This window comes from Peromyscus eremicus, chromosome 12 (assembly GCF_949786415.1).
Source record: "Peromyscus eremicus chromosome 12, PerEre_H2_v1, whole genome shotgun sequence".
NCBI lineage: Eukaryota > Metazoa > Chordata > Mammalia > Rodentia > Cricetidae > Peromyscus > Peromyscus eremicus.
Window position 1 is genome coordinate 79,204,702 of NC_081428.1, and position 25,470 is coordinate 79,230,171.

A 25,470-nucleotide genomic window follows, 5' to 3' on the forward strand; every position below is an offset into this window, starting at 1 on the left:
ATCGACCGGTGTCACCATGTCCCCTACCATCCTAAAGCAGCTGGCCTGACAGAACGGTCAAACGGCCTTCTGAAGACACAGCACCAATTAGGTGGCAAGAGGCCGAAGACCTGGATAAGGTTCTCTAGAAGCAGGTTTAAGCTTTGAATCAGCATCCAACATATGGTACGATTTTCCTGCAACCAGGACTCACAGGACCAGGAAGCAAGGGGCTGAAAAGGGAGTGGTTCCACCTATCATGCCTAGTGACCCACTAAGTAAATTTCTGATTCTGTTTCCGAGACCTTCAGTTCGGTTGGCCTGGAAATTTTGGTTCCAGATGGATGAGCATTCCTGCCTCGAGACACAATAAACATTCTACTGGACTGGATGCTCAGACTCCCCCACGCCCAGTCACTGTGTACTTCTGGCAAGCTTAAGCCAGCAGGCCACCAAAGGATTAACAGTGTTAGGAGGAGTGACTGGTCCAGATTACCAGAAGGAAACTGGATTGCCTCTTCACAATGGAGGCAAAGAGGATTATGTCCAGAGTGCAGAAGATCCTTTAGGGTGTCTCTTGTTACCATGTCCCATGTTTAAAATCTATGGAAAACACAGCCCAGTCCAGGCAGGATGAGAAAGGGCACAGACTCATCAGAAATGAAGGTATGGATCACACCTCCAGGAAAAGTCAAGACCTGCTGAGGTGCCGTCTGAGGGTGGAGGAAGTAGAGAGTGGGTAGTAGAGAAGGTAGTCATAAATACTATCTAAGGCCACATGACCAGTTGCTAAAACTTAGACTACAATTGGCATAAGTGTTTCTGTCTTATTAAGAATGTATTAGTGCATGTATACATCTACATTAAAGGATACTTGTGTTTTATTTCTTTACCATGTAATGTAACATTGACTGAGACAGTATCAGCAATTATCACACTATGTTATGAGATACTAAGAGACCAAGCATTCCTCAAAGGATATTTCCACCTATTTTAAAATCTATAGTTGGAGGTTGTTCATGGGATAGTTACAGCATGGTATCAAAATTATGACCTAGTTATTGGTTTTTCTGTGGCAAGTAAGCATGACATGAGGAGGTGTGCCCGTGTTGGGCTGACGCGGGTGGACTTGCAGGGGGTAATCTTGGTTGTCAGCTCGACTACACTGGAATCAACCAGAACCCAAGCAGCTGGAAGGGATTCTTGACTGGATCATTTGATGTGGAGAGACTCAATCTATATCTAGATCACTTGAGGGCTGGAGACCCACCCTAGATCTGGCCTCCACCTTCTGGTGGTAGCCCATGTAAAAGGATATGGAATAAGGAAACTTTTACATTTTGCCTGCTTGCCCTCACTATTAGCAAGTTCACTTATCCTGCTACTGAGGCATTACTTTGCTGGTATTAAAACCCACTTCAGGATTCCAATGTACACGAAGACCATTGAGACATCCAGCCTGGTGGAATGAAGAACTCCTAGATTCTTGACATTTCCACTGGGAGACAGCCATTGTTGAACTAGCCAGAAGGAACACAGCCTGTAAGCCATTCTAACAAATCTTTTATATTCATAAATACATACATACATACACATATATATTATGAATATATATACATACATATTCACTCTATCAGTTCTGTTCCTCTAGAGAACCCTAACTAATACAACAAGCAAGAAGGCCCTTTTTTGAAGTTCCCTGGGGAGAGTGTCATAAAAATTTACAGCTAGAGCCCACCTCAAGGTGAAGGTGGCTAACTTATCTATATGATTCATCCAAGATGTTGACTAGACCAGCTCCTTCTGTGAAGTGAGGGCCAGAGAGGAAGGAGAATTCCAGGTTAGATATCAACTGATGTGAACAGCATCCAAATAATGATTATGAATCTTCCTTCCAACATGAAGATGCTACATGATGAGCCACGGCTTTGATGTGTTTTCTATCACAGCTGGATATGAATGGATTCAGCAGTTTTATCATGGTTTCTTTTGATACCAACAGTAGACTTCTGTTTTGAGTTAAGGATGCTGAAGCTGTGAAGCTGTCTCATTAATCCGTGCATGGAGTGTCTGACCAATAAGCTTGTCCTGGTGAACACCACCGCATGTAGTGTGCGTATGCAGGCATACCTGTCTACAAACTGACAAGCAATCTGCTATGCACAAAAATGTTAGGAAATCTACCTCTCCTGGCTGCTCGCAGCAACTCTGTCAGCTAAGAGTTAAACTGTAAAGAAAGGGTAGGCAGAGGGGCTCACCGGCACTACCGGCCTCCATGTCAGACAGGCTGCCAGGATTTGATCCACAAAAGCCCAAACCCACTTGGTTTAAGCTTATCCACTGCCCAGTCCCCCCACGAAAATGCAGCACCTTGCAAGTGTTAAGTAGCACTTTGAAAATGACCTTTCCTACTCCCACGAGCCCCAGCCTCATCACAGGTCCCCAAACCTGGCTGATTATGAGAAACCACCTACCAGGCTTTTTCTTTTTTACTAAGACCCATAGCTGGGCCTAAGGACCAGAGTGTCTAATAAAGCAGAACACAGTCCCGTGCTCTAGGACTACAGCTCACTATGATGGTTGGTACCACATAAGACAAGGAAATTATCCCCAATATAGAGGTCTCACTGTCTTCAGCACAGATGACTGTTTCAGAAGACCTCACCTGTCAGGAGGTAGTAACAACCGCATGCCTATCCTCATCTGCGTTGAAGTAAGCTGGTTAAATCTTCTTTAAAGGCATTCAGGTACCTGTTTTTCTCTGATTATTGGGTTGCACACACTCAGAGAACCTAGGCTTACCCATTCTCCCTCTCTCAGTGCTGAGGGCACCTGGGAGACCTCTCTACATTTTTCACTGGCTCTCTCATGATGTACCTGTGTGTCTAGATGACTGAGCCTCTCTCTGGGCATAAACTCCCCAAAGGAGTAACAATTGCAGAGTTCAGGCTGAAGATCAAGGGGGAGTGGGCTTCTGAATCCAATCCTGGCGGCTCACTTAAACACTCTGCTGCAGCGGGCGGGGCTTACCCATCTCTCCTCTCTGCTGCTTCCATCCCTAGCACACCCACAGCACCCGACAGCTACTTCCTGAATAAGAAAAGGCCCAGGGACCAGGTGCCACATCTCAGCCACTCATTGGGTATCTACTGTACCCTTGCAGACACGAGGCTGACAAAGGTGGCTAAATTAGGGGCACAGCACAGACCACCATCTCTCTATTTCCACTGCTACTGACTCTTCAGCAGCTGAGTTTCTTTTTCCTGAGATGTCTCCTAAGCAGAGCCTGAGAAAGAAGTAGAAAATACCAAGGAAATGAAACTCTTACCTGGCCTAAGATGGCTGAAATGAGAGAAGTTTTTCCACTTCCCACACTGCCACAGATTCCAACCAGTTTGCCCTGGACAAAGCACAGAGAGAGGGACATCAAGAGACCACCAGCCACTCGTCCCACAGCCGCCAACCAGCCCGTCGATCCCAGGACGGCGAAGCCTTTGGGAAGATTAACTGCCACACACATCATGATACACCATTCACCTTCAGAAAGTCTTAGCCTTTCACCAACCTTAAGTAATCCAAGTTTTTTTTTTTTTTAATTGTTGTTTTCCCAAGGCAGGACTCTTTAAAATTATTTTATTGTAATTATTCTCCATAATTTATGTTCAGTAAGAACTACATATATTATATCCCATTAAGATATAATTTTGATTCATTGTTTTATTTGTTTGTTTTGCTTTGTTTTTTTCAAGGCAGGGTTTCTCTCTAGCTCTGGCTGTCCTAGAACTTAATCTGTAGACCAGGCTGTCCTCACACTCAAAGCTTCACCTGCCTCTGCCTCCTGAGTGCTGGGACTAAAGGTGTGTGCCACCACACCTGACTCAAAATACAGTATTTTTATACATCAAGCTTTTCTGTAAAATATTTTTTAAAAACATGAGGAACATATATGCTATCAATCCCCTGGAAAAGTAGAGACGAAAGCCTGTGAGTTTCTAGGTAGTTTCCTCAGACAACCAGTGTCAAGCCCCAAGGGATGCCACAGTGTGTAGATGCCCAGGGTCTGCATGTCTAGACACCCCTTGTGTGCCTGTATGCATGAGGCTTGCACAACCCTCCTAGCACCTTCAAATCATCTCCAGATTACATATGATACATATAATACAATGGAAACAATTGCTATATATTGTTTAAGAAATAATGATGAGGAAAAAAAAGTTGCATGTGCTCAGTATATATAACTGTTTCCCAAATATTTCTAACTGTGGTTGGTTTGAATGTATAGATTTGTAATCAACAGATAGAGAGCCAACTGTATAGGAAGGTAAGATGATAAGTTCCCAATCAGTAATGTTGTAAATTTTCAGACAATTGATTTTTAAATGCATGTTTTGCCTTCATGTATGTCTATATACCACTTGTGTGCCTGGTGTCTGCAGACACCAGGAGAGGGTGTCAGATCCCCTGGAACTGGAATTACATACAGTCAGTTGTGGGCCACCTGTGGTTGGAGGGCATTGAACCTAGGTCCTCTGCAAGAGCAGCTGGTGTTCCTGACCACTGAGCCATCTCTATAGACCTCGCCATTCTGTTCTGTGGACCAGGCTGGCTTCAAACTCACAGAGATCTGCCTGCCTCTGCCTCTGGAGTGTGGGATTAAAGCATGCACCACCACCGCCCAGTAATAATTGACTTTTAATGAGCGCTCCTTGTTTGGCAGTCCTGTGTGATGGTGATCGAGTCCCCAAGAGAAGGAGAGAGGGTAGGGCAGTATATGACCAGAATGTTAACTCTACTCACACTGTTAATGTGTGTCCTAGTGTTCCAAAGCAACACTGTGTCTCTGTGTCCCTCACTGGGCTCTAAGCACTGGAGGAAGGTTAGTGACTCACTGACTCGAGTATTACATTACAAAACGAAAGAGTAAATTTCAGATGAGTGCGAGAAGTCATTACCTAAAAGAGCTGACTGGTGATCCAGTGGAACTGCCCCAGCAATCAGTAAGTTATCAAATAAGAAGCTTGTTGCTAAGAGTGAAACAGACACCGACAATGACCTGTAAGTGACAAACTACACTGACAGTTTCAGGTGACCACCAAGGGCTGTCTTGCTCATGCCTGCTAAGAGCAGGAAGTGTTCTGCCGTCTCCTTAGTCCACCTCCGGCCCTGCCCGAGGCGCCTCCAGTCTCGGCCGATGCTATCCGCTGCATCAGAGCCTCCTTCCAGCAGTGCAGACGAGCATTTCTCACCACCCTAGCTAGAGACTTCCTCACCTTTCTCCCGCACCAGAGGAGCAGCCCCTTAGGGCTCTCCCCGTTCCCTCCCTTGTCTCTTTGCACACTCTTCTGAACCCAGCAGGGCATGTGTAAGTCACAGCTACTGTTGCAAATCCTCCACCACCTTCCCGTCATGCTCTGAGGGAGAAGTCAGAGTGTCATGGGAGGCTCCAGCCCCACCGCTCTCCATCTTCATTCCTGCCATCATCTTCCAGACTCCTCCTGCTCAGCAACCAGCACACTCCAGATGGGGGGCCTCCATGCTTCCGCTATGCCCACTCCCATCACCTTTTTAGACAGGGTACATCACCATGTGTCAGGCTGGTCTCAACGCATAGTGATTCTACCTCAGCGTCCCAAGCTGGGACTACTGGCATGTACTGCCATGCCCAGCTAAAGCATCCTTCAGACTCTCTCCTTAGGAAAGCTGTTGGAAATGCAAGCACAGCAGTCCCTGTGCCTGCTCCTCTACCATCCTTTGCACAGTCCCTGTGCCTGCTCCTCTACCGTCCTTTGCACAGTCCCTGTATCACAGCATCCTCACTTGCTGGCTTGATCTGTCCACTAGATTGTAAACTCCAGAGAGGGAGCTGTGACTGCACAGCTTTTCCTGCTGCATTCTCAATCCCTCAACTGTACTTGGTGTAAGGTTGGCACTTAAAAGAAGAAGGCTATTGAATGAACGTAAGAACGTCCATCTGGGGCCCCCAGATGATACATTCCTCTAAACATGGGGCTAGTTTGCAGTCACAGTCTGATTAATCTTCATTAAGCCCTCAACCGGAAATCAATGTTCTAGTCATACCCCGAGAGTCCAGGTCTGTACTAGCCGAGCTTTATTATATACTTCATCCTTCACTTATATTAAAAAAAAAAAAAATCACAATAGAGTTGTCAAGAGCAACAGTGAGGGGACTGGAGAGGTGGCTCAGTGGTTAAGAGCATCTGCAGCTGTTCCAGAGGACCCGAGTTCAGTCCTCAGCACCCACACCAGGTGGCTCACAACCACTGTAACTCTAGCTCCAGGGAAACTGGCCCTGTCTTCTGGCCTCCACTGGCTCCTGTGCTCATGTATAAACACCTACAGACAAACATGCAAAATTTAAAAAAAAAAAGGCCGCACTGAGAACACCCTTATACGCCAAATTCTCTGTGATGCACAACCTGGTGGTCACAGGAAGCCACGGTCACAGCAGTGGCTGTAATGGGAACAGCTCACATACAGCAGCCAGCAGCCAGCAGTCAGCACAGAGCAGGGTCTTGGAAAATCCACCTGAGCACAGCTCCTCGTTAGCAAAACGAGCATCTCATGAGACCATCAGCCATTCTGTTGCTCATTATCTGCTCTTGACACAAAACCATTCACAGTCAGAGTACTCTGCTTAGCGGGAGGAGCCTGCGGGGGGGGGGGGTGAAGCAGGAGATGGGGGGGCACACAGGCAGGGAAGGTCCTGCAGAGTGGGGGTGAGTACAGACAGGTAGCTCACCTCTTCGATCTCCAAGTCAATGCTGTACAGTGTCCTCTGCAGGCGCGGGCTCCCTGTGTGGATTTGCTTGCCTTCTTCCTCTTCCGGACTGGGCCGCTCGTCACTGTCTAGAAGGAGGTGTCCTTTCTGCTCGGCCAGCACCGCCTGGTGCTCAGTGTGCTGCAGCTGCCTCGACTTCTCTTTCTTGCCCCTGGTAGCCCTCTTGTCTTTTTTCATTTTGGGGGTCAGCTCGGGCGAGTTCTGTATACTGGAGTGGGAGGAGTCCCATGCCAAGGTGGCATTTCTCATCTCTATCTTGATGTGAGGACTGGCCGGTTTGCTCTTTATCATGTGAACCTCTTCCATTAGAAACAAACTCTGATAGGAGTTGTGAGAGAGGTGCAAAGATGAGACACTGGATCAAGACCAGGGAGACAAGCTTATGGCGCACACTCACGTAGCAAAACACATCAGGCTATACAGTGGAAGGAAGCTGAAGAGCAAAAGGTAGCTCATTAGTGTAGCCTCACCTCAGGACGGACAAGGGGTCTCAGGGCCTCGTCCACTGACCCAACCCTCTAAGCTAAGTCACACACTGAGGTACCCCTGCTTTTTCTGCTATTCTCATGTGGACCAAAGGACATTTAATAACTGAAGGGGATATGGAGTCCCTCATACAATCCCTCATAGGTTCCTGAATAATGGCTAGGAAACCCAAGGGGTACGCTGACCCTTTAAACACCATTGTCCTTCCAGACAACTTCTGTGGAGCTCATGACTGCATCCTGCCCTCACCCATGACCTGGTACTGAGAGAGACTGAACTTAGACTGGCATCAGCTTAACTTCTAGGCTTAGACAAGAAGACCTAGGCTAAGGGCCTGCGCGGAAGAGAAGGCACCTCCCTGAGAACCGCTCTGTGGGAGGAGAAGACTCTTCTTGCTGCTCCTACTAAGTTATTTCAAAGGGAAGGAAACGGAACATTAACAAGGAAGCGTGTCTGAAGTCAGGTCTGAAATTCTGACTTTAGCTATACTTGGACCCCTCTTAAACCAAGGATTGCTACAGAGTGCCATCACAGAGGGATTTTCAAAATGGTTTTTAAAAACTAATTTAAAACATTAGAAGATCTTTAGAGAGAAGGTGGTCTGCAGGACGAGGACTCTGCTTAGTCACTAAATACCCCAACTTAAAGTTTGCAAGCACTATTAAACGGAGTATGCAATTTTCCCCTGTCTCCTGATCCCAGTATCTGCTTTTAAGGAGAAGGGTGAAGCAAGGGTCCCACTGAACTGAACGAGGACAGCATTAGACAGGCTAACACGGATAGGGGTCGGGGAGCCCATGAGGCCTCAACCCTATGCAAAGAACTACAGGCAACTAAGAATTCTGAGAGCTGAGTAAAGTCCTCCCCAGGAAAGAGCATCCCAACTAGTTATCCAGTACCAAATGGTCAGCTCTGAAAACACACATAAGTAACATTATACAGGCTGAGCAGGTTGTATTTATGTATGTAGCAACATATATATATGCATACACATACATACAGATATACATATATGTATATGACAACAATTAATGAAAAGAACAAGCCATAAATTTGAAAGTGAGCAACAAAAGATATATGTGAGGGTTTGGAAGAAGGGAAGGGATGGAGGAAATTATGTAATTATAATCTAAAAACAAAATAATTAAAAATAAATAAATCTTAAAAAAAGGAAGGGTCTTATGTAGCCCAAGCTGGCCTCAAGCTCCCTAAGCACCTGAGAATGACCCGGAACCTGACCCTCCTGCCACCACCTTTGAGAGCTGAGAGCACAGTCTCTTCCTGTAAACCTCCATGGGTCCTAACCATCCCAACTGCCAACTTTCCACATTTCCCAGAGAACCTTCAGTGTGGCCAGAGTGTAGGAGACACCCCGTCTGTGAATAGCTGTGGAATTCGCATATCCAAAGCCCTCCTAGAAACTGGGCTGAGAATAACATCAACTATTCTGACACCTTCACAGAGCAAAACTACATGTGGATAGAATGTCCACCATCTCCTTCCCTGAAGAGCCAGGGATAAAGACAGGCCTCTATAAACCATTAAGAGAGATGCTGGTGCCTGTTAGTGTACACAGCCTTCCCTGTCCCTCCATCCCACTTCCCACAGCCCTGACGTGCTGAGTCAACACCTGAGAGCGGACCAGCTGACATGTACACAGCAGTCTCAGAGCACAGAAACTACCAACCACACTCTCCACGAGGGTGCTGACCACTGACGCCACTTCCTAGCCCCTCAGTGAGGGGTACACCAGTCAGAGAGGCTGAGGCAGGAGTACTGTGAGTGAGTGGCCAGCCTGTCTCAAAACAAAGCTCTCTACAAACCAAGGAGGAAAAGCCGCTCACTTTGCTCATCAGAAGACTCAAGTCATAAGGTGTCGTGGTGGGGTGGTGGGAGTCCTCACAGGGCTGCCGGCTACTGGACAACACACTGTTACACACAAAATAACCCCTTTTCCAGTATAAATATGCCTACGCCACCTGATAAGACATGCTCTCACTTAAGAGGAGAAACTTCAAAAACAAAAGGGTCACGAAACTACTTTTTGTCCTTATTTTTTTATCCAGAACTCAACAAAATCCATCCACTACCAAGGATACAGAAACAAACGGTCAGAATATTCGCCTTCTTCCCTGACTGGACATTGTGGCCTCAGTGGATCAAAGCCTGACTGTCATGAGATCAATCTTACAGGACTCTGGCTCTTGTGTGGAGCAGCCAGGGGGAGGAGGAACACAGAGAAAGGGAGACACTTGGGAGGAACAGTTTTCTTGACCGAACGCAAGTCACCTGATGAACTGTAAAAGGAAGCAGCTGAAATGAATTCCACAGACTACTCTCCATCCTTTATAGGGATGCCCACTGTTTCCCCTGAGCCTCTCACGGGAGTGACAGTCAGTTCTTCAAGCCCTGGAGCTTCCACGCTCCGGGATTCACCTCACTAGCCAAGGAAGATCATCAGGAGTGAGGTCCTGTCAGTGAATCCCAGCCACACAGTGCTTTTCCTTTTTTAGGAATTAAGTGTTAACCACTTTCAAACTGATACCCTACTTCCCTCCTCCCGCCCTCTTAGGTTACGAGGTTGCTTTATTCTCTGGTGTTACACGGTTGCATTATTCTTTGGTGTTACACAGTTGCATTATTTGGAAGTTACAAAGAACACAAAAAGGTCTCATCAACTAACCACGCAAGGAAAAGAGCTGATACTTACTTAACTGTACTTCTCAACATGATCTAGTTTTATGACTATCTCCATGTCACTGCATTCCCTGCCTCATGTAGTGGCAATCACTGGGTAGGAAAAAGAAATATCAAAAGGACTCAGCAAAGCAACCAATCAAAGTGGCAGCAGGAAGGAGGAAGGGGTTGGGGGAACCCGACAGCCACCTGGCTGTGCTGGTTGACGTTTAAGCCACTTAAAGGCTGAGTAAATGATATATATCCATGTTGGACCTGGCAGAAGGGTTCCCTCTGGAAAGGGAGCACCGCCCAGAACCAGGCCAATCAGGAGAGAGAAAAATGCACATTAATTTTAAAGGGCATTACTCTCATCCCTTAATTCAGTTGTCTCTACCAGCTCCTAAGGAAAACCAGGGTCAAGTGCAGCTGGCCTATGTGGACTCCTGGAATACAGGACGCCGTGAACTGTGCCGAGGACAGCTCCTGATATGGGAGAGGGACAGGAACCACTTACCTTAAATCTGTCAACAGCAACTGACGCTTCAGAGAGGGACTTCACAGAGAATGGTGTTACTTTTAAAGCAAAAGTCATGGAATTGAAGACAGTCACCACTGTGAAGGCCTTAAAATACAAAAAGAGGTGAGAGCGAGCCTCGTGAGGCTGGACACTAGACAAGGTGGCACCAGTCTCCTTCCGGGAGGCAGGAAGGCTGGAAGTGTCAAACGTTAGTGCAATCGGTTACACTAAAGTAACTTGTTTTCTGTGTGGATGCATTCATGTGTGGAGTGTGTGGAGGTCAGAGGACAACTTAGAGAAGTTGGTTCTCTCCTTCCCCCAAGTGGTTCCAGTGACTGGACTCAGGTCATTAGGCTTGGTGGCAAGTGCCTACACCCACTGAGCCATCTACTCAGCCTCAACTGAATATTTTAAAGTTCTATTTTTTAATTATGTGTATATGTGCATGAGTATGTGCACATGAACAGGGTGTCTTCAGAGCCCAGAGGTGTCAGAACTCCTGGAACTGGAGTTACAGGGGGTTGTAAACAGTCCATTGTGGGTGCTGGGAACTGAACTCCAGTCCTCTGCAAGAGTCCTCTGTGCATGCTCTTAACCTCTAAGCCATTTCTCCAGTCCACATTTTTATTTTAAGGGTAGGGTTTCTGTTCTGTTTTCAATGAGACTTCCATCTAAAATCCTTAATAAACATGAAATACAGGTTCTTCTGTAGTTCCAAAATTGAACCCAAACCCAGGCTAACTGAAAATAAGCCAAATTATTTCTGTATAAGGGGTAGCTCCTTATTCTTCCACTTCTCAACTTAAATACATGAATGAAGAAAAATATGTAATTCTTGGTAGCAGTCCCAACTGAAGTAGCAAGAGAGCAGAAGACCTGTGCACACGTCTCCTCACCTGTGCTGCTGTCAGGTGGAAGCCCAGGCTCATGTGGACAGAGAATGTCACCACGCTGGCAATCACCACCACAATGGGGGCCACTCCAACAGTGATGCTCTGAAAGTATCCTGCTTTTTCCAATATCCGACGCTCCTCCTCTCGGATTCCTATGGAAAAGCAATCCACCTTCAAAGCCAGTCGAAACACACTTGGGGGTATTGTTATTCCATCAGCAAACAAGAGTCAGGTTTCAACTACAATTTTGTTTAAAGACAGGGTCTTGCTATGTAGCCTAGGCTGTCCTGAAATGAAGACTTTCTCCCCAGCCTCCCAAGGGCCATGGTGCTAGGATACACACAGCTTTTTAAGTGACCCTCTAATACCTATGATGCAAAAACAATGCATCTTCTTTTGTCAGGTCTGTAGGTTCACCTAGGGCCACATGTGTGAGGCGAGCACCGCACAGCCCCAACCCTGGACTATCCATTCCGTCATTACGGCTGAGGTGTGAATGGACTGAGTCACAGAAGGGTCTAAAGGAATGCAGCTCCATCAGCGCACTGGTCCACTGCCCTCTGGTCATCTCAGCCTACTGGGTCTCCATGAAACAAACACTTGACTTGCATCTACAACCGGCAGTTTTCTTGGCTTACTATTTGCTCTGGGATGCCTAACAACCTTACAAAATCAGAGTCCAGAAAAGCTCCTGGAAGTTTAACCAATGAAACCAAACCAACTGCCTTGGTATCGACAGGCTATTTTTTATTTTACTTAAAATGTTATTAACTGGAGCTGGGTGGCGGTAACGCACGCCTTTTTGTTGTTGTTGTTGTTGTTTTTCAAGACAGGGTTTCTCTGTGTAGCTTTGCGCCTTTCCTGGAACTCGCTTTGGAGACCGGGCTGGCCTCGAACTCACATAGATCCGCCTGCCTCTGCCTCCCAGTGCTGGGATTAAAGTCGTGCACCACCACCGCCCGGCTTAACTCACGTCTTTAATCTCAGCATTTGGGAGGCAGAGCCAGGCAGATCTCTGTGAGTTCAAGGCCAGCCTGGTCTACACAGAGAAATCCAGGACAGGCACCAAAACTACACGGAGAAACCTTGTCTCAAACAAACAAACAAACAAACAAACAAACAAACAAACAACAAAAAGCTATTAACTGGTTACAGCACTTATAGCCAGTTACTATGTCATTAAGACCATTAATAGCCCTTTTTTTTTTTAACTGAAATTAAAGATATATATATATATATTCTTTTTTTTTTTTTTAAAGTCTGAGGTGACTTTAAGCTTCTTCTTCTTCAATACCACTCTTTCTAAGGCCCAGCTTTCCCACTCGTGTTCAGACGTGTTCAAATGCTGGTGTCAGGCTAGTTATCTCGACAGGCTTGTACTATGCACATCCTTCACATGCCATGCTTGTCCTGGACTTAAAAATGTGAGTGGAGCTGGCACGGAGAACCTTGTAACTGTACCAATCATTTTAAAAGCTAACAAAACAAGCCCCTAGTAAGTAACAGAGGTAGGCACAGAGTCCAGGCATCTTAAAGCCCGGGTCACCCCTCGGGGTCACACACCTCTGGCACCTATGAACCACAGAACAGAGGAGCCTGAAGAGCAGGGCTCTGGGCAATCATCGTGACACTGGTTCTGCAACAGCTTCTCAGCCAGGCCAACCATCAAGTACTGCGTAAGAGAGGATTATTACAGCTAGACTGGTACCTAGTATCCTAGCTGGCCACGACAGCTTGGGCAAAGGTCAGTTTCCCAGGCTCAAATCCCTAAGATCTCTTTAAACATAGAAGATTCTATATAAAGATACTAGACATCAGACGTCTAGTTTCTAATGTGCTCAGGGAGCAAAGTACATGAATGAGCAGACCCACAGAATCCAAAATCCCTCTACTATACACGCAGGGAGATCTTTGCACTCACTTTGAACACTCTGAGAAAATGCTTTGACCCAGGCATACATTTTAATGAATTTAATGTAGGTGAGAACTTCATTCATCTTCTGGACACGGTCGTCTGTGGCAGCTACACACTTTCTCCTGAAATACGCCGTAAGCCGTGACACAAACATCTGGAAGGAAAAGCAGTTCCTGTCAAACCGGCGTTGGCACCTGCCCCGCCTGAAGCAGAGGCTGGCTCTGCCTCACCACAGCCTAAGCTGACAGGCAGATAATCCTGCTCCTGGGAAAGACCAGATTTCACACAGTTGTGCTGTTTTTTAATTAAAGGGACTTCCTGGGTTACAAAATATTTAATTCTCATCTCCTTGTAGAACGATGAAGGCAATTAACAAGCTGATCTCACAGATACTGAGTGACACGGTGGTGGAATCAGGACAGTCACGTCAGCATCAGCGGATCAGTGTAAATTCATTTGATTGCTCCTGTGTTACCTAGAGCCAGTGTGGTGATATATTGTGTACCCTAATAAACTTGCCTGAGGATCAGAGGACAGAGCCAGCCACTAGATTAGACATAATGGTACACATCTTTAATCCTAACACTTGAAATCTCATGCCTTTGCTTGGGAAACACACACGCCTTTAATCCCAGGCAGTAATATGGCAGGGCAGAGAAAGGTGTATAAGGCGTGAGGAAATAGGAACTCATTCTCTTCAGGCTGAGGATGTCGTAGAGGTAAGAACTAGTGGCTGGCTGTTCTGCTTCTCTGATCTTTCAGCTTTCACTGTGATATCTGGCTCTGGGTTTTTTTTTTTTTTTTTTTTTTTTATTAAAAGACCATCTAAGATTCGAAGAACAGGCCAGGTTCACCTGGAACCTTCTGCTTCACCTAAACTCTCTCTGCTTGCACACAACGCCTGCCTTTTGTGTAAATGACACCTATTTCCTCTCCAGCCAAAATCCTGCCTAGAGGAACTGAGCGCCATCGAGCACGGGACTTTTCCCACGCGGTGCCTTCTTTGAGGAAAGTCCCGGAGGATGTGCTCTCTGTAACTCAGTACAAGTACTCTGTCCCCCGTGAAGAAGCGACCAGGTGACCGCTGAGAGGCTCACTCACCATCGCCGGGTAAAAGAGGATAAAAACGGCCGATCCCAGGAAGGCTGTTGGGCCTAGAATGATCACGTTATAAATCATGCCCAAGATGGCAACAACAGGTCCTCCGGCCAGCAAGCTGCCCACAGCGGCTGCCTCAAACATCCTCTGCCCGTCATTGGAGCAGATATTGATGAGCTGCAAGAGATGACCAACAGTGAGGGGCCCTGCAGGACACAGGTCACTGTATCCAGGAGAAAGGTCAAGGACAGAGCGGGGACCAAGGAAAAGTTCTCCAGCTGAGAGCTTGCTCTGGGCACAAGGCACAGGTTCTGAACTCACCTCACCCAGAGACTTTTCTTTAATGTTCTTTAACTTCAGGATCTTCTTGAATGCCATGGTCAGGATAGCCCCCCGCAATCGGACACCAGTTCGATAGTTCAACGCCCAAGTCAGCGCCAGTGACCAGGAGCGTACAACTTCTGTCAGAAAGAGGCCTAGGACTAACAGCAAGCTGTACTGTAGGTTAGACTCTGTTGCCTGGGTGTACTCCAAGAGTTGTTTCACCATGAAGGCCTACAGGGAGAAACATAGGCCACTGTCAACGTCCCCCACAGTGACCTCACACAAAGCCACAGTGCTATGTTAGGTTAGAAAGAGCAGGCTGCTCCACGGCGGCACAGTGATCAGCGTGTAAGCCAAGAAAGAACTGTGTTGTTGGACCGAATGATACCGGCAACCTGCCCACAGGTGCAGGACAGAGGGGCCATTTGCTTTTCTCCTGAAGGCGCCATCGCGACCATTACTCTTTCTAATGTAACATAAACCTGTTCATGAGCTGAAATTAATTCTAGACACATGGTCATCCAAAGGTATATATTGACCTTACTCCAGAGTCTTCACACATGGCTACATTTCTTTAAAGGAAATCAAGACCTTTCTCTGTTTCCTTACACACGTGCTTATTTGATAAGAAGGAACAGTGTACCTACAGTTGTACGGGGAAGAGTGAGAAGTGCAAAACATCCCTGAAAACAAACACGGGCAGTTTAATAGGACAGAAGAGAGCAAATAAAGCCAACTCCAGGACCCTCCCTCCGGCCCTCCCCACGCCCACACCCTCTCAAAAACAAAAACATGTTACCTCAGGTAGCATATGTCTAACACCACCTGCAGGGAGGGAAGACAGCCAGCCCCCAAGAACCACGAGTGCCACCTCCAGCTGTGAGGTCCTGTAACGCCGGGGCACACACTCACACAGGCACATTCAGCGACAGCATTAAATACCAGAAGTGGGAAGCAACGCACTTTTATTGAAAATGAAATATATATATATATATATATAAAGATACCATCTTTAAAGAGCATCTCACAAACACTGTACAGTAGTGGGGCATGAGGAACAGAGTGGGAACATACAGAGTCATACAGGGATAGCCATCAAACGGGCCGGCTGGCCTCTCCAACTTGTAACTATACACGGTAGAAATACACAACAGAGCCACATGTGCGTCCAGAGTCTGAAGAAGTACATCAGGCCGGCAGCGTTCATCAGGTGGGAATCCTGAAGCTGCAATCAAGCAGATTCTCTAGCAATAAAGACCTTGCTGCTAAAGAAAGAAGATTAAGAAAAAAAAAACACAACTAAAAATTCCCTAGCGAGGTACCCTGCATAAAACTGCAGGTGCCGTTGGCATGCTCAGCTGAGAGGCAACACACTGCTCCAGGCGGAGCACAAAATTCTAGGTCGGCTGGGGCAGGGGTGTTGGCATCCTTCCGAGTCTTTCCAAGTCCTGCTAGCTAAAACTGATGTTGGCAAAAATCAAACCAATCAAACAAAAGAAAGCCAAACCAATGCCCACCCTAAAGGAAAAAAATAAAAGAAATTAAACCCATGCACCCCTCTACCCTGGTTCCTACAGCAAGGAGTCCTGGCTGGGCTGTAAGCTACTAAATGACACAGGACAGAAGCCAGACGTATCATCCTGAAGTACCTAAAACTGAATTCCAGAACTCAGATTCTGGGGGAGTTCATCCTTTCAGTTCTTCTGAAAGTAACTTAATACCAAATTGTCTACTAGGTTCTAGGACAGCCCCACAGTTAGGTTCAGTTAGCCCCAGTAAATAAACAACCTGATCAAAAAGGGGGTTTCAGATTCTGAGAACTGCTGTAATCCACCTCTACCTCCCTCAGAACTCTGAGGTTCAATGTTTGGTCCTCACTGCACAGATTTAATAGCAGGAAGATTGGCTTCTTTTCCAGTATGCATCCAAAATGTGGAACTGGGTCACAAGGCCAAAGGCCCTCCGCCTCCTCTGGTGAAGCAACTCAGCAGGATGCCTGCCGTGAAGGACTTTCCCCCACACAGCGGCAGTGTGGAGCGTCTCCAAGGAAGGCCAGCAGGTGTTGTCTGGAAGGACTCCTTCCTTCCTACACCTTTAGGTGCCCCTTTTCAGCACTGGATAAGCAGTCAGCCCCTCCCAGAAGGGAGAGGAAGGGGAGGTGGAAAGACATAGGCATATTTACACTATGCAAAACTTTCAAGGGGAAGAGAGAAGGGCAAAGAAACGTCCAATACAGGCTTTAGAAAGCAATGGCATTTCAAATGAGCTTGTATGGGAGAAAGAAAAGCAGGGCTCTAATAAGAAATCCAAACAAACTCAGTGTTTTTAAAACAGTCGAAAGTTTATCATTTAAGTCTAAGTTTACTGGAAGGAAACTGGAAATTGTCAGCATAGCTGTCTTGCTGTGGAAAGCATTCCCAGTGAATAAACATTACCTTACCTGAGCTCTTGGCGAGAGATTCTGCCCAGCTTGACTCTCTCATTCTGACCGCAGAATACAGCCATCCTGAAAATTCTAAAGAACAGCTTCTGTCACTGGTCCCACTACAGAGACACGCCCCCCAAGGCCAGACCCTGACAGCATCGGCTGGAGAGGCTGGAGGGTGGGAACTTACCTCTCCCACAAGGCCTGGAGCAGAGCTAGCACTGAGAGATGGACTGCACAGGGCGGCCTTCTCTCGGAGGTCTACGGCAGGTGCTAACTCGTTGGACACAAACCCTAGGTCAGGCCTGGCCTTTTAGAACTATCTTAGTCTAAGAAGGCCCCTGAAGGATCTCTGTAAATGGAGTGATTTGAGTCTTCATTTCTAGTAAAGCCTGTACCTTTAGAAAGTCTGGTAGTGTGCTAACATTATCACCATCCTGAGGTACCCTACACAGGGCTATTTTGAGGTCAGCACCAACTGATCAGGTTTAAAAACACACACACACAAACACAACTTGATTGTGTTGCACTTGTTCTGTATATGACTACCAAGGCTCAGTGAGACTTAAGAGGATGGTCCATGTTTAGAGCCTATAATTTAGGGTAAGATTTTGGTAAGAAGGTAACAAGCCAATCTGAAAATCATGCTCAATCAGAAAATGTGCAAAAATCTAGCATGGGCTATTCCTCAAAAGGACCCATGTCCACTTACAGGAGGTTTGCTCACCACTGCTGCTAATTCCATTTTTCAAAACCAGCCTGGTCCTCCAATTTCCAGTCAAAAAAGAACTTATCAAAATTAGGGTTCCAAAATGAAGTCTATATTGTTTACACCTTTTCATCATTTTCACAAAAAGAGACAATGGACAAGCCCACAGCTTTCTCAGGCCCATTGACCTTCAAAGGCTCCTCCCCAAAGGGCCGAGTGAGGTGTCCATGTGTTCCAATTATGAAAGGCATTCAGCTTTCCACGGCCTTCTAGAAAGTTCTCTAGGTCAGCACCCCAGTGTGCTGCATCAGAAGTGAGAGATGAAGACATTAACAGACGCTCGAGGGAGTGACCATGCATTCTGTAATCACTTTTTTTGGAGTAAAAATTTAATCCCTGAAATCCATGGCATTTGTTCAAGAAAAGGGGAATTAAGAAAGCCCATTACGATTTTTATTGAGAAATGCTGCATACTCTTCTACCTAGATGAGAGAACTCTGTGACGGGTCAGAGCAGCCACCAGCCCTGTAGGGAGACAATGACAGAAGCTCTTCTTGGGGGGCGCTAGTTCTATGAAACATTCGCCATTCTGACTAAGAACATGACATTTCAGTTACATGGTCTCTTTGGTTTAAAAATTACATAAAGTGTTAGTTGGTCAATTAAGAAACCTAATACCAAAATTTTTTATTTTTTAAAGGATCATACATTAAAAAAGAACAACAACAACAACAACAACAAAAGAACAAAATACCTCAAAAGTGTAAATTAGTTTTACCTAGTCACCATGCCTCTTAGACACATACTTACCCCACCACGCACCTCCAGCTTACCCACACCCGGAAAACGCACAGTCTAAACAGTACTACTGCTCCGATGCCTCAAGGCAAATATGCAGAGAATGAATTCAGTCAGAATCTCAAGTGTCAGGCAGCACAGCAGATCTGAGAACGGTGCCCTGAAAACTCCTGTCCAAAGCCCCCTTCGCCACTACGCTGCCTCCACATCGGCCAGGGAAACCACAGCTGCCACCCGGTGCTCGCCATAGTTAACACTCTACGCAAAACTAGAACCGACTTTGGAAAACCCCGATAGGTTCCTAGCTTCTTCAGGATCATTCATTAGTCATTAAACACAGGCGTCTGGTATGTCACCAACACAGACTTGCTAGCCCATGCCACAGAACACTCAGATCACTCACTCACCCACAGCACTGACAAGACATCTCTGTCCTATCCGAGACCATTGCTTCATGTCAGCTCAGAACCAACAAGCAGGTCCTATGCAGGACCAGACCAGCTCAGATTCACCCAGCCCCAGGAAAACAAGCCAATGGTTTCTTCTCCTGCAGCACTGTGTCCTCATCCTCCTAGCTGACAGCCCACCATTCACTCCCAAATCCACTGACCCTCTTCAGTAGCCCTAGAAGTGTCTCTAAGGCTGCTAACTAGCCCAAAGACAATCATAACCCCTGCAACAGAGCAGGGTTAGCGCTGGCCATGGCCGGGCCCCTGGAGATGTTCAGAAAGGATAGTTAGAACTTACTGGTCCACTGAAGCCAGCCAACTGCGTGATCATCAGGCACATGATGGACAGGATGAGCCTGGTGCGACAAAAGGTCCACACAACCCTGCGCAGGGAGGCGGCTTCCGGCCCAACTTCATTCAGCTCTTCTTGCCACAGTCTCTCTAGTCTTAACAAGGGCACAGGTCCTGTGTTACACATCTCCCCAGGGGAAAGAACATACCCTAGACCCCCTCCTGCCATCACAGGCTCAGTCGTTGCATACACAAATCTCTTCTTTACAGTTATGCATATAGCCTCCATCTTGTAGAGGAAAAACTCCCTCCTGGCCTGTGTATATTCACTCCCAACAGGGAGTATCTGAAGTAGAGAAACAAGGAGAGCAGGAGCCTTTCCCGCCACTCCGCAAGGGTCTCTCCCTGAATAAAGTGCACGGATAAAAACTTCCTTTTTCAAGGGATCCCAAGCCTTTCTGAAGGATCCTGTGATAAAATGCGATGCTACAAACTAGGTTTTAATCAGACTACCACCAAAAATGTACTCTGTCATAAGGCAGCAACAAACTCTCCCTGCAGGCTCAGGAGGAGAAGCGGGGCTGAGAGAGAGAGAAAGCCCTTGGTTAAAACACAATTAGAGGGAAATAGAGATATGGCAAAGGGAAAAGAGTCCACAGGCTACCCACCCTTGGCGGAGTGCCTTAAAGGGCATGGCGCTTGACTCCACATGCTGGCCCACCCACCTAGCTCAGGCCTAGCATCCAGCAGACAGGGTGGACCAGAGACGCCTACCTTCTGCAGTTCACATCAGAAGACTCATACTTGGACAAAGACCACACATCCTCCATTAACAGCTCCCCCTTCTTGTGAACCACACGGGCCAGAGGAGAGAGCCAGGAAAAGGTCATGTAGGAGAAAAGTCCAGCATTGTCCACTGGGTGCTGGTGCCTAAGGAGAGAAAAATCCGACCACAAGGGTCAGCACATACTGAGAGGCTGAGCGTGTGTGAACGACAGTCTTTGGTAAACAGCTCCTGACAAATATCAGGCCTCCCTAGCTGTCCTCACTTTAGCCCCAGACTTCAAAATCGCTTTTAGTGCTCTGTGGATGGATCACTTGTCACCAAGCCTTACTTGGAAGTGGTCCGGAAGGGCTTCAGGGCGCTCAAGCCATGGTGGTATTTTCCCTTGGCATGTTCCTCATCCAGAATTCGGAGGTGAGAATGCACAGAGACGTCCAGAGAAAGGCCCTCAACACGGGCTGCTGTTTCCAGGGCATCTTGGCATTCCAACTGTTGGTGGGCAGAACAGTTAATGAAAATTAGTATATACAGAAGGATGCAAATCCAGCTGACCACAGCTCAGAATACACCAGTAGTCAATCACTCCATCAGCACTGGAAACACCCAGGACATGGGTTAGAAACTAACTCTGCATGCTAGGAACTCATTAAAGAGCATCTGATCACACACACACACACACACACGCACACGCACATGCACAGTTTTTGAGTATTCTTAGGTCTGTAGACCTGAGCAGAAAGTATAGAGTGCACGTGTCTCCCATCCCCTCCATCCCCTCCTGTATTAGCATCTTCCATTGGATGGTGCAATTATTCCAATGACAAGCAGACGCTGGCACATTAACTGAAATCCACGTTACATTTGGTTCATTCTTTTATACATTCAAGATTTTCTATTTTTATCATTCATATCTTTTATCATGGGCTAGGGATGTAGTTCATGGTAGAATGCTTCCCTAGAATACATGAGACCCTGGGTTCGATCCCTAGCATGGGGTGGGTATGGGGGGCTAGAACACAAAAGGCCCCAAATAATTCCCTAACACCACACATAAAATAAATGATTTTTAAAAATCCAATCTTTGATCTGTTTACCAACATACACTGAGAGTCAATCCTTCCATCAATAACTGCAAATTGTATTGCAAATTTTCTACTCCAAAATTTCAAAGTCAGTCCCAATTAAGCCTAAGAGCCAGGACGTCCTGTTTCCCTCTCTCATCAGCAACAGGAGAGCATGGCACAGGTGTGCAGCTGGTTGCCCAGCCAAGAAATTCCAATATTCTCAGTCCTAAATATATAGTCACTGTGATGGCTAATGCACTCGGGAGGATGTGATTGTCAACCTGACTGTGTTTGAAATGAACCCAATTATCTGGGCACATCATGAAGGATTTTCTTGATTGGATCACTTAAGACGGGCAGACCCACCCTAAATCTGGGCCACACCTTCTGGTGGCAGCCCACATAAAAGGGCTGCTATTTGCCTGCTTGCTCTCACTCTCACTGTTAAGTTCAGCATCCTGTTGCTGAGGCCTTCCTTCTCCGATATCAGAATCTACTTCTTCAGCATCTTAAGGTAGACTGAGGATCAGCTAAGTCACCCAGTCTGGTGGCCTGAACTACTGGATCCTTGGTCTTTCCACTGAGAGACAGACATTGTTGGACCAGGGAGACCAGAGGCTATAAGCCACTCTCAGTAAATCCCCTTTAACACACATACTTTCTCTTTCTCTCTCTCTCTCTCTCTCTCTCTCTCTCTCAGTTCTGCTCCTTTATAGAAATCCAACTGATATAGCCACACGTACCAACTACACAGCTTCTATGTGCTAGCTAATTACACTAACAAAAGCTTGCTTCATTCAAGGTGGGACTGTGACAGGGAAGGAGAATGGACCAAAAGGCTGATGTTGTGGGATATTTTGATTGCACTGACACTCCCGAGGCTGCCCAATAATGTTATACCTTGAATCAGGGGGCGGAGCCAGTGATTAGCTGACCAGAGAAAATGCACAGGAAGGAAAGGGTGGGGACTAGAGTTTGAGCTCTCTTGGTTCTGGTATCTTCTGCCAAAAAGCAAGGTCAGCTGGTTGCTACTCAGCCTCTCTGAGCTAGCAGGTTTTCACCCCAGCCTTTGACATCTGAGTCTTATTGATAAATAGAATGATAGAGACTTAATTTAAACCTACATATCGCAGCTGTGGCAGAGCTGGGGCCGTGGAACTGGGAGCCTCGCCAGGCCGTGGCCTGAGTGGCCAGCAGGGCACTGACTGAGGGGCCGTGGGGCAGCAGACAATACGTGGAATATCAGTAGATTCACGCACAGCCAATAAACCGACAAACATCAGCTGACACATCTGTTCTCATTCCTCCACTGGGCAGAGTTTATGCTTTCCTTGTAGAAGCTTGTTTTCTTTTTCTCTCTAAGCAGTGAAACTTACACTGTCATGAGTATCTCCAGCAATTATGATAAGACAGTGACAAATAACAGATCCCCAATCAGGACAAAGTGGTATAGAACCTAGCACATCATGCCTCGTACAAAGCAGTCTCTAACTGTATGCCGCCTCTTTTCAGAAAAACACAGAGGCAGCTCAAACATTAGAACTGAAAATGTTTTGTGCATAGGAGTAACTTGGAAGCCTGAGCTGATCAAATCTAATAGCTTTAATTCATAGACTAATTATCTACTTCAGATAGTTAAATGTCCAGCATCAGGAAGCCTCACAGTTCTGGGAAGGTAGACTAGATTTCAAGAAAATAATAGCACACAACAGCAAAAGAGTCAACACTTCAATCCTACATGAAATCTTCATGAACAATTTAGTGGTTAGAGTCTAAAAACGTGGAACAATGGAAAGAGGAGTGCTGGAGGCAGGTGTGATAAAGGTTCTTTCAAGCTGCATATAACCACAGGGAAGAAAAACCACAAAAGGCTAATGGGTTCAGAACGCAGAAAGCTACTCTAGGACTCCTGGCATGCCTGGGACTCTGCACAGGAGGGATACAAAGTCACAGGCAGAGACACGGCAGGAGACAAAGGGCATTAGAACAGCACTTCACAGGCATACTGAGTACCTGTCACATGGTACATAAGACAAACCTTGACATTATTAAAGTCTGGCATCATACAGTGTGTGCAGTCTTTTTTTGAGTAACTAATTAATTAATTTTGCCAGCCCAATCACAGTTCTCTTCCCTCTCTCCTCTCCTCCCAGCCCCTCCCCCCACATCCACTCCTCCTCCTTTCTCTTCAGGAACGGGCAGGCCTCCCATGTACATCAGCCGGCCACAGCATATCGACTTGCAGTAAGACCAGGCACCTCCTTTCCTATCAGTCTTTATCACATTGTAATTTAGAGTTTTGAACGAAGACTACAAGAAAATCCCCACACACTCAGAAGTGACACATCTCCAAACAATGAATTAAGTGAGACATTATCAACTGGAAACTGAAAACATTCTGAGCTAAATGATAAGAATTTGCAATACATCCAAATGTATGGGCTACAGCTAAAGAAGAGCACACACTGGACTTGGGACTGGACTCGGGACTGCTGTAAGACTTTGTTCTAAGGTAGGGGTTGATTTTCTGCAAAGGACCAGAGAAAAAATAGTTTAGACTTTGTGGAACCAAGAGACAAAAGTCAAGGACACTTATGTAGGTATCTCTATTAGGAAAGAAAACAAATTTCTACAACATACTGACTGGAAAAATTTGGGTTATAATAACAGTATTCTTTCCTTCTGCTGCTTTGTGCATTTTTTTCTTTCCTTTTGAAATGAGGTCTTGTGTATCCCAAGTTGGCCTTGAAGCCTCTATATAGCTGAGCATGAATTGAACTTTTGATCCTCCTGCCTCCACCTCCCCAGTGCTGGGATTACAGGAGTGATCCACTGTGCCTGGTTTACGAGGTGCTAGGGACTGAGCCCAATGCTCAAGCATGCCAGGCACGTGTTCTTTGCAACACACATCTACTCATGAGAAAAACTGGGTCATTTTATAGCAAAGTCACATTTCACCTATCTGGAGTTTTAAAAGGTTTTCTCTTTTGTAGCAATCGATTGCAAATCACTATCACTGCTAGAGACTTTACAACTTTTTTCTCAAGTATCTTTCCATTTATGAGTATGTGATTTTAACTTTTCACATTCCTATCTCAGAAGATGGTGAACTGCTGCACTTTTCTCTTGACATTTACCCTTTATCATCTAAGTCACATTTCCATTTGGAAACTGTTAAGAGGATATTTTAGAGACTGAGGCTGTAGTTCAGTTGGTAAAATGCTATCCATGAAAGCAGGAACATCTGAGTCTGATCCCCAGCATCTACATAAACATTCAGGTTTGGTGATGCATATGCTTGTGTTCTCAGGCTGGGGAGGCAAAGACGGGTAGATCCTTGGAAGCTTGCTAGGTAATCAACCAGCAAATCAGCAAGCCCCAGGTCCCAGTGAGAGATCGTCTCAAGACATAAAGTGAAAGGTAACTAAGGAAGACGGTCAGTTTTGATCCCTGGCCTCCACACGCACATGTATATGGTGATATTTTGTGTATACTCTAACAAATAAAGCTTGTCTGAAGATCAGAGGGCAGAGGCAGCCGGAGTTAGCCATAGAGGCCAGGCAGTGGTGGCACACACCTGTAATCCTAGCACTTGGGAGGCAGAGGCAGACAGATCTCTGTGAGTTCAAGGCCGCCTTGGACTATATGAGATTAATCCAGTCTGAAAGAGAAACAGAGCCAGGCCTTTAATCCCAGTACTTGGGAGTCACATGCCTTTAATCCCAGCACTAGGAAGGTAGAGCAGAAGTGGTATGGCTGGGTGGAGAACAGAATATAAGGCGGGAGAGTCAGGAGTTTGGCCCCCTTTTGGCTGAAGACTCAGGGGCATTCAGTCTGAGGATTCATGGAGACAGGATTTTCCCCTTCGGTTGAGGAGTTGTCGAGGTGAGAAGTGGCTGTGGCTTATTTCCTCTAATCTTTCAGCCTTTACCCCGATATCTGGCTCCGGGTTTTTACTACACATGTGCACCCAGCTCCGAAAGTACGGACACACATAAGCATGTACCCACACAGGTTGGATAATGCAACAGCTCTCACTTTTTCAGAATAGTTTTTGCCTTTGCTGGGAAACTCAGTGCCAGAGTCAGCAAGTTTTATAAACATCCTTTGACAGTACAGCATCGGAAAGAGAGACTTTGTATGTCTTAGTCAGGGTTTCTGTTGCTGTGATAAAACACTGCCCAAAAGCAAACTGAGGAGAAAAGGGTTTATTTCAGCTTACAGCTTGTAGACCATCATCCAGGGAAGTCAGGACAGGAA

General features: G+C 46.3%; 1 protein-coding gene across 5 annotated transcripts in view; it reads right to left on the reverse strand.

Annotated features, from left to right (window-relative positions):
- Positions 1-25,470, reverse strand: part of Abcc5 (ATP binding cassette subfamily C member 5) — a 97,537-nt gene that overhangs the window by 50,127 nt on the left and 21,940 nt on the right. For 2 of the 5 annotated variants that reach the window (XM_059277828.1, XM_059277829.1), the window contains exons 3-12: positions 20,478-20,635; positions 20,137-20,292; positions 19,370-19,517; positions 14,688-14,921; positions 14,370-14,543; positions 13,275-13,422; positions 11,357-11,505; positions 10,458-10,565; positions 6,740-7,096; positions 3,308-3,379 (exon numbers count right to left, since the gene is read on the reverse strand). In XM_059277828.1, coding sequence (XP_059133811.1) covers positions 3,308-3,379; positions 6,740-7,096; positions 10,458-10,565; positions 11,357-11,505; positions 13,275-13,422; positions 14,370-14,543; positions 14,688-14,921; positions 19,370-19,517; positions 20,137-20,292; positions 20,478-20,635 — 1,704 coding nt within the window. The other 3 variants (XM_059277832.1, XM_059277831.1, XM_059277830.1) reach the window with 3 other exon arrangements.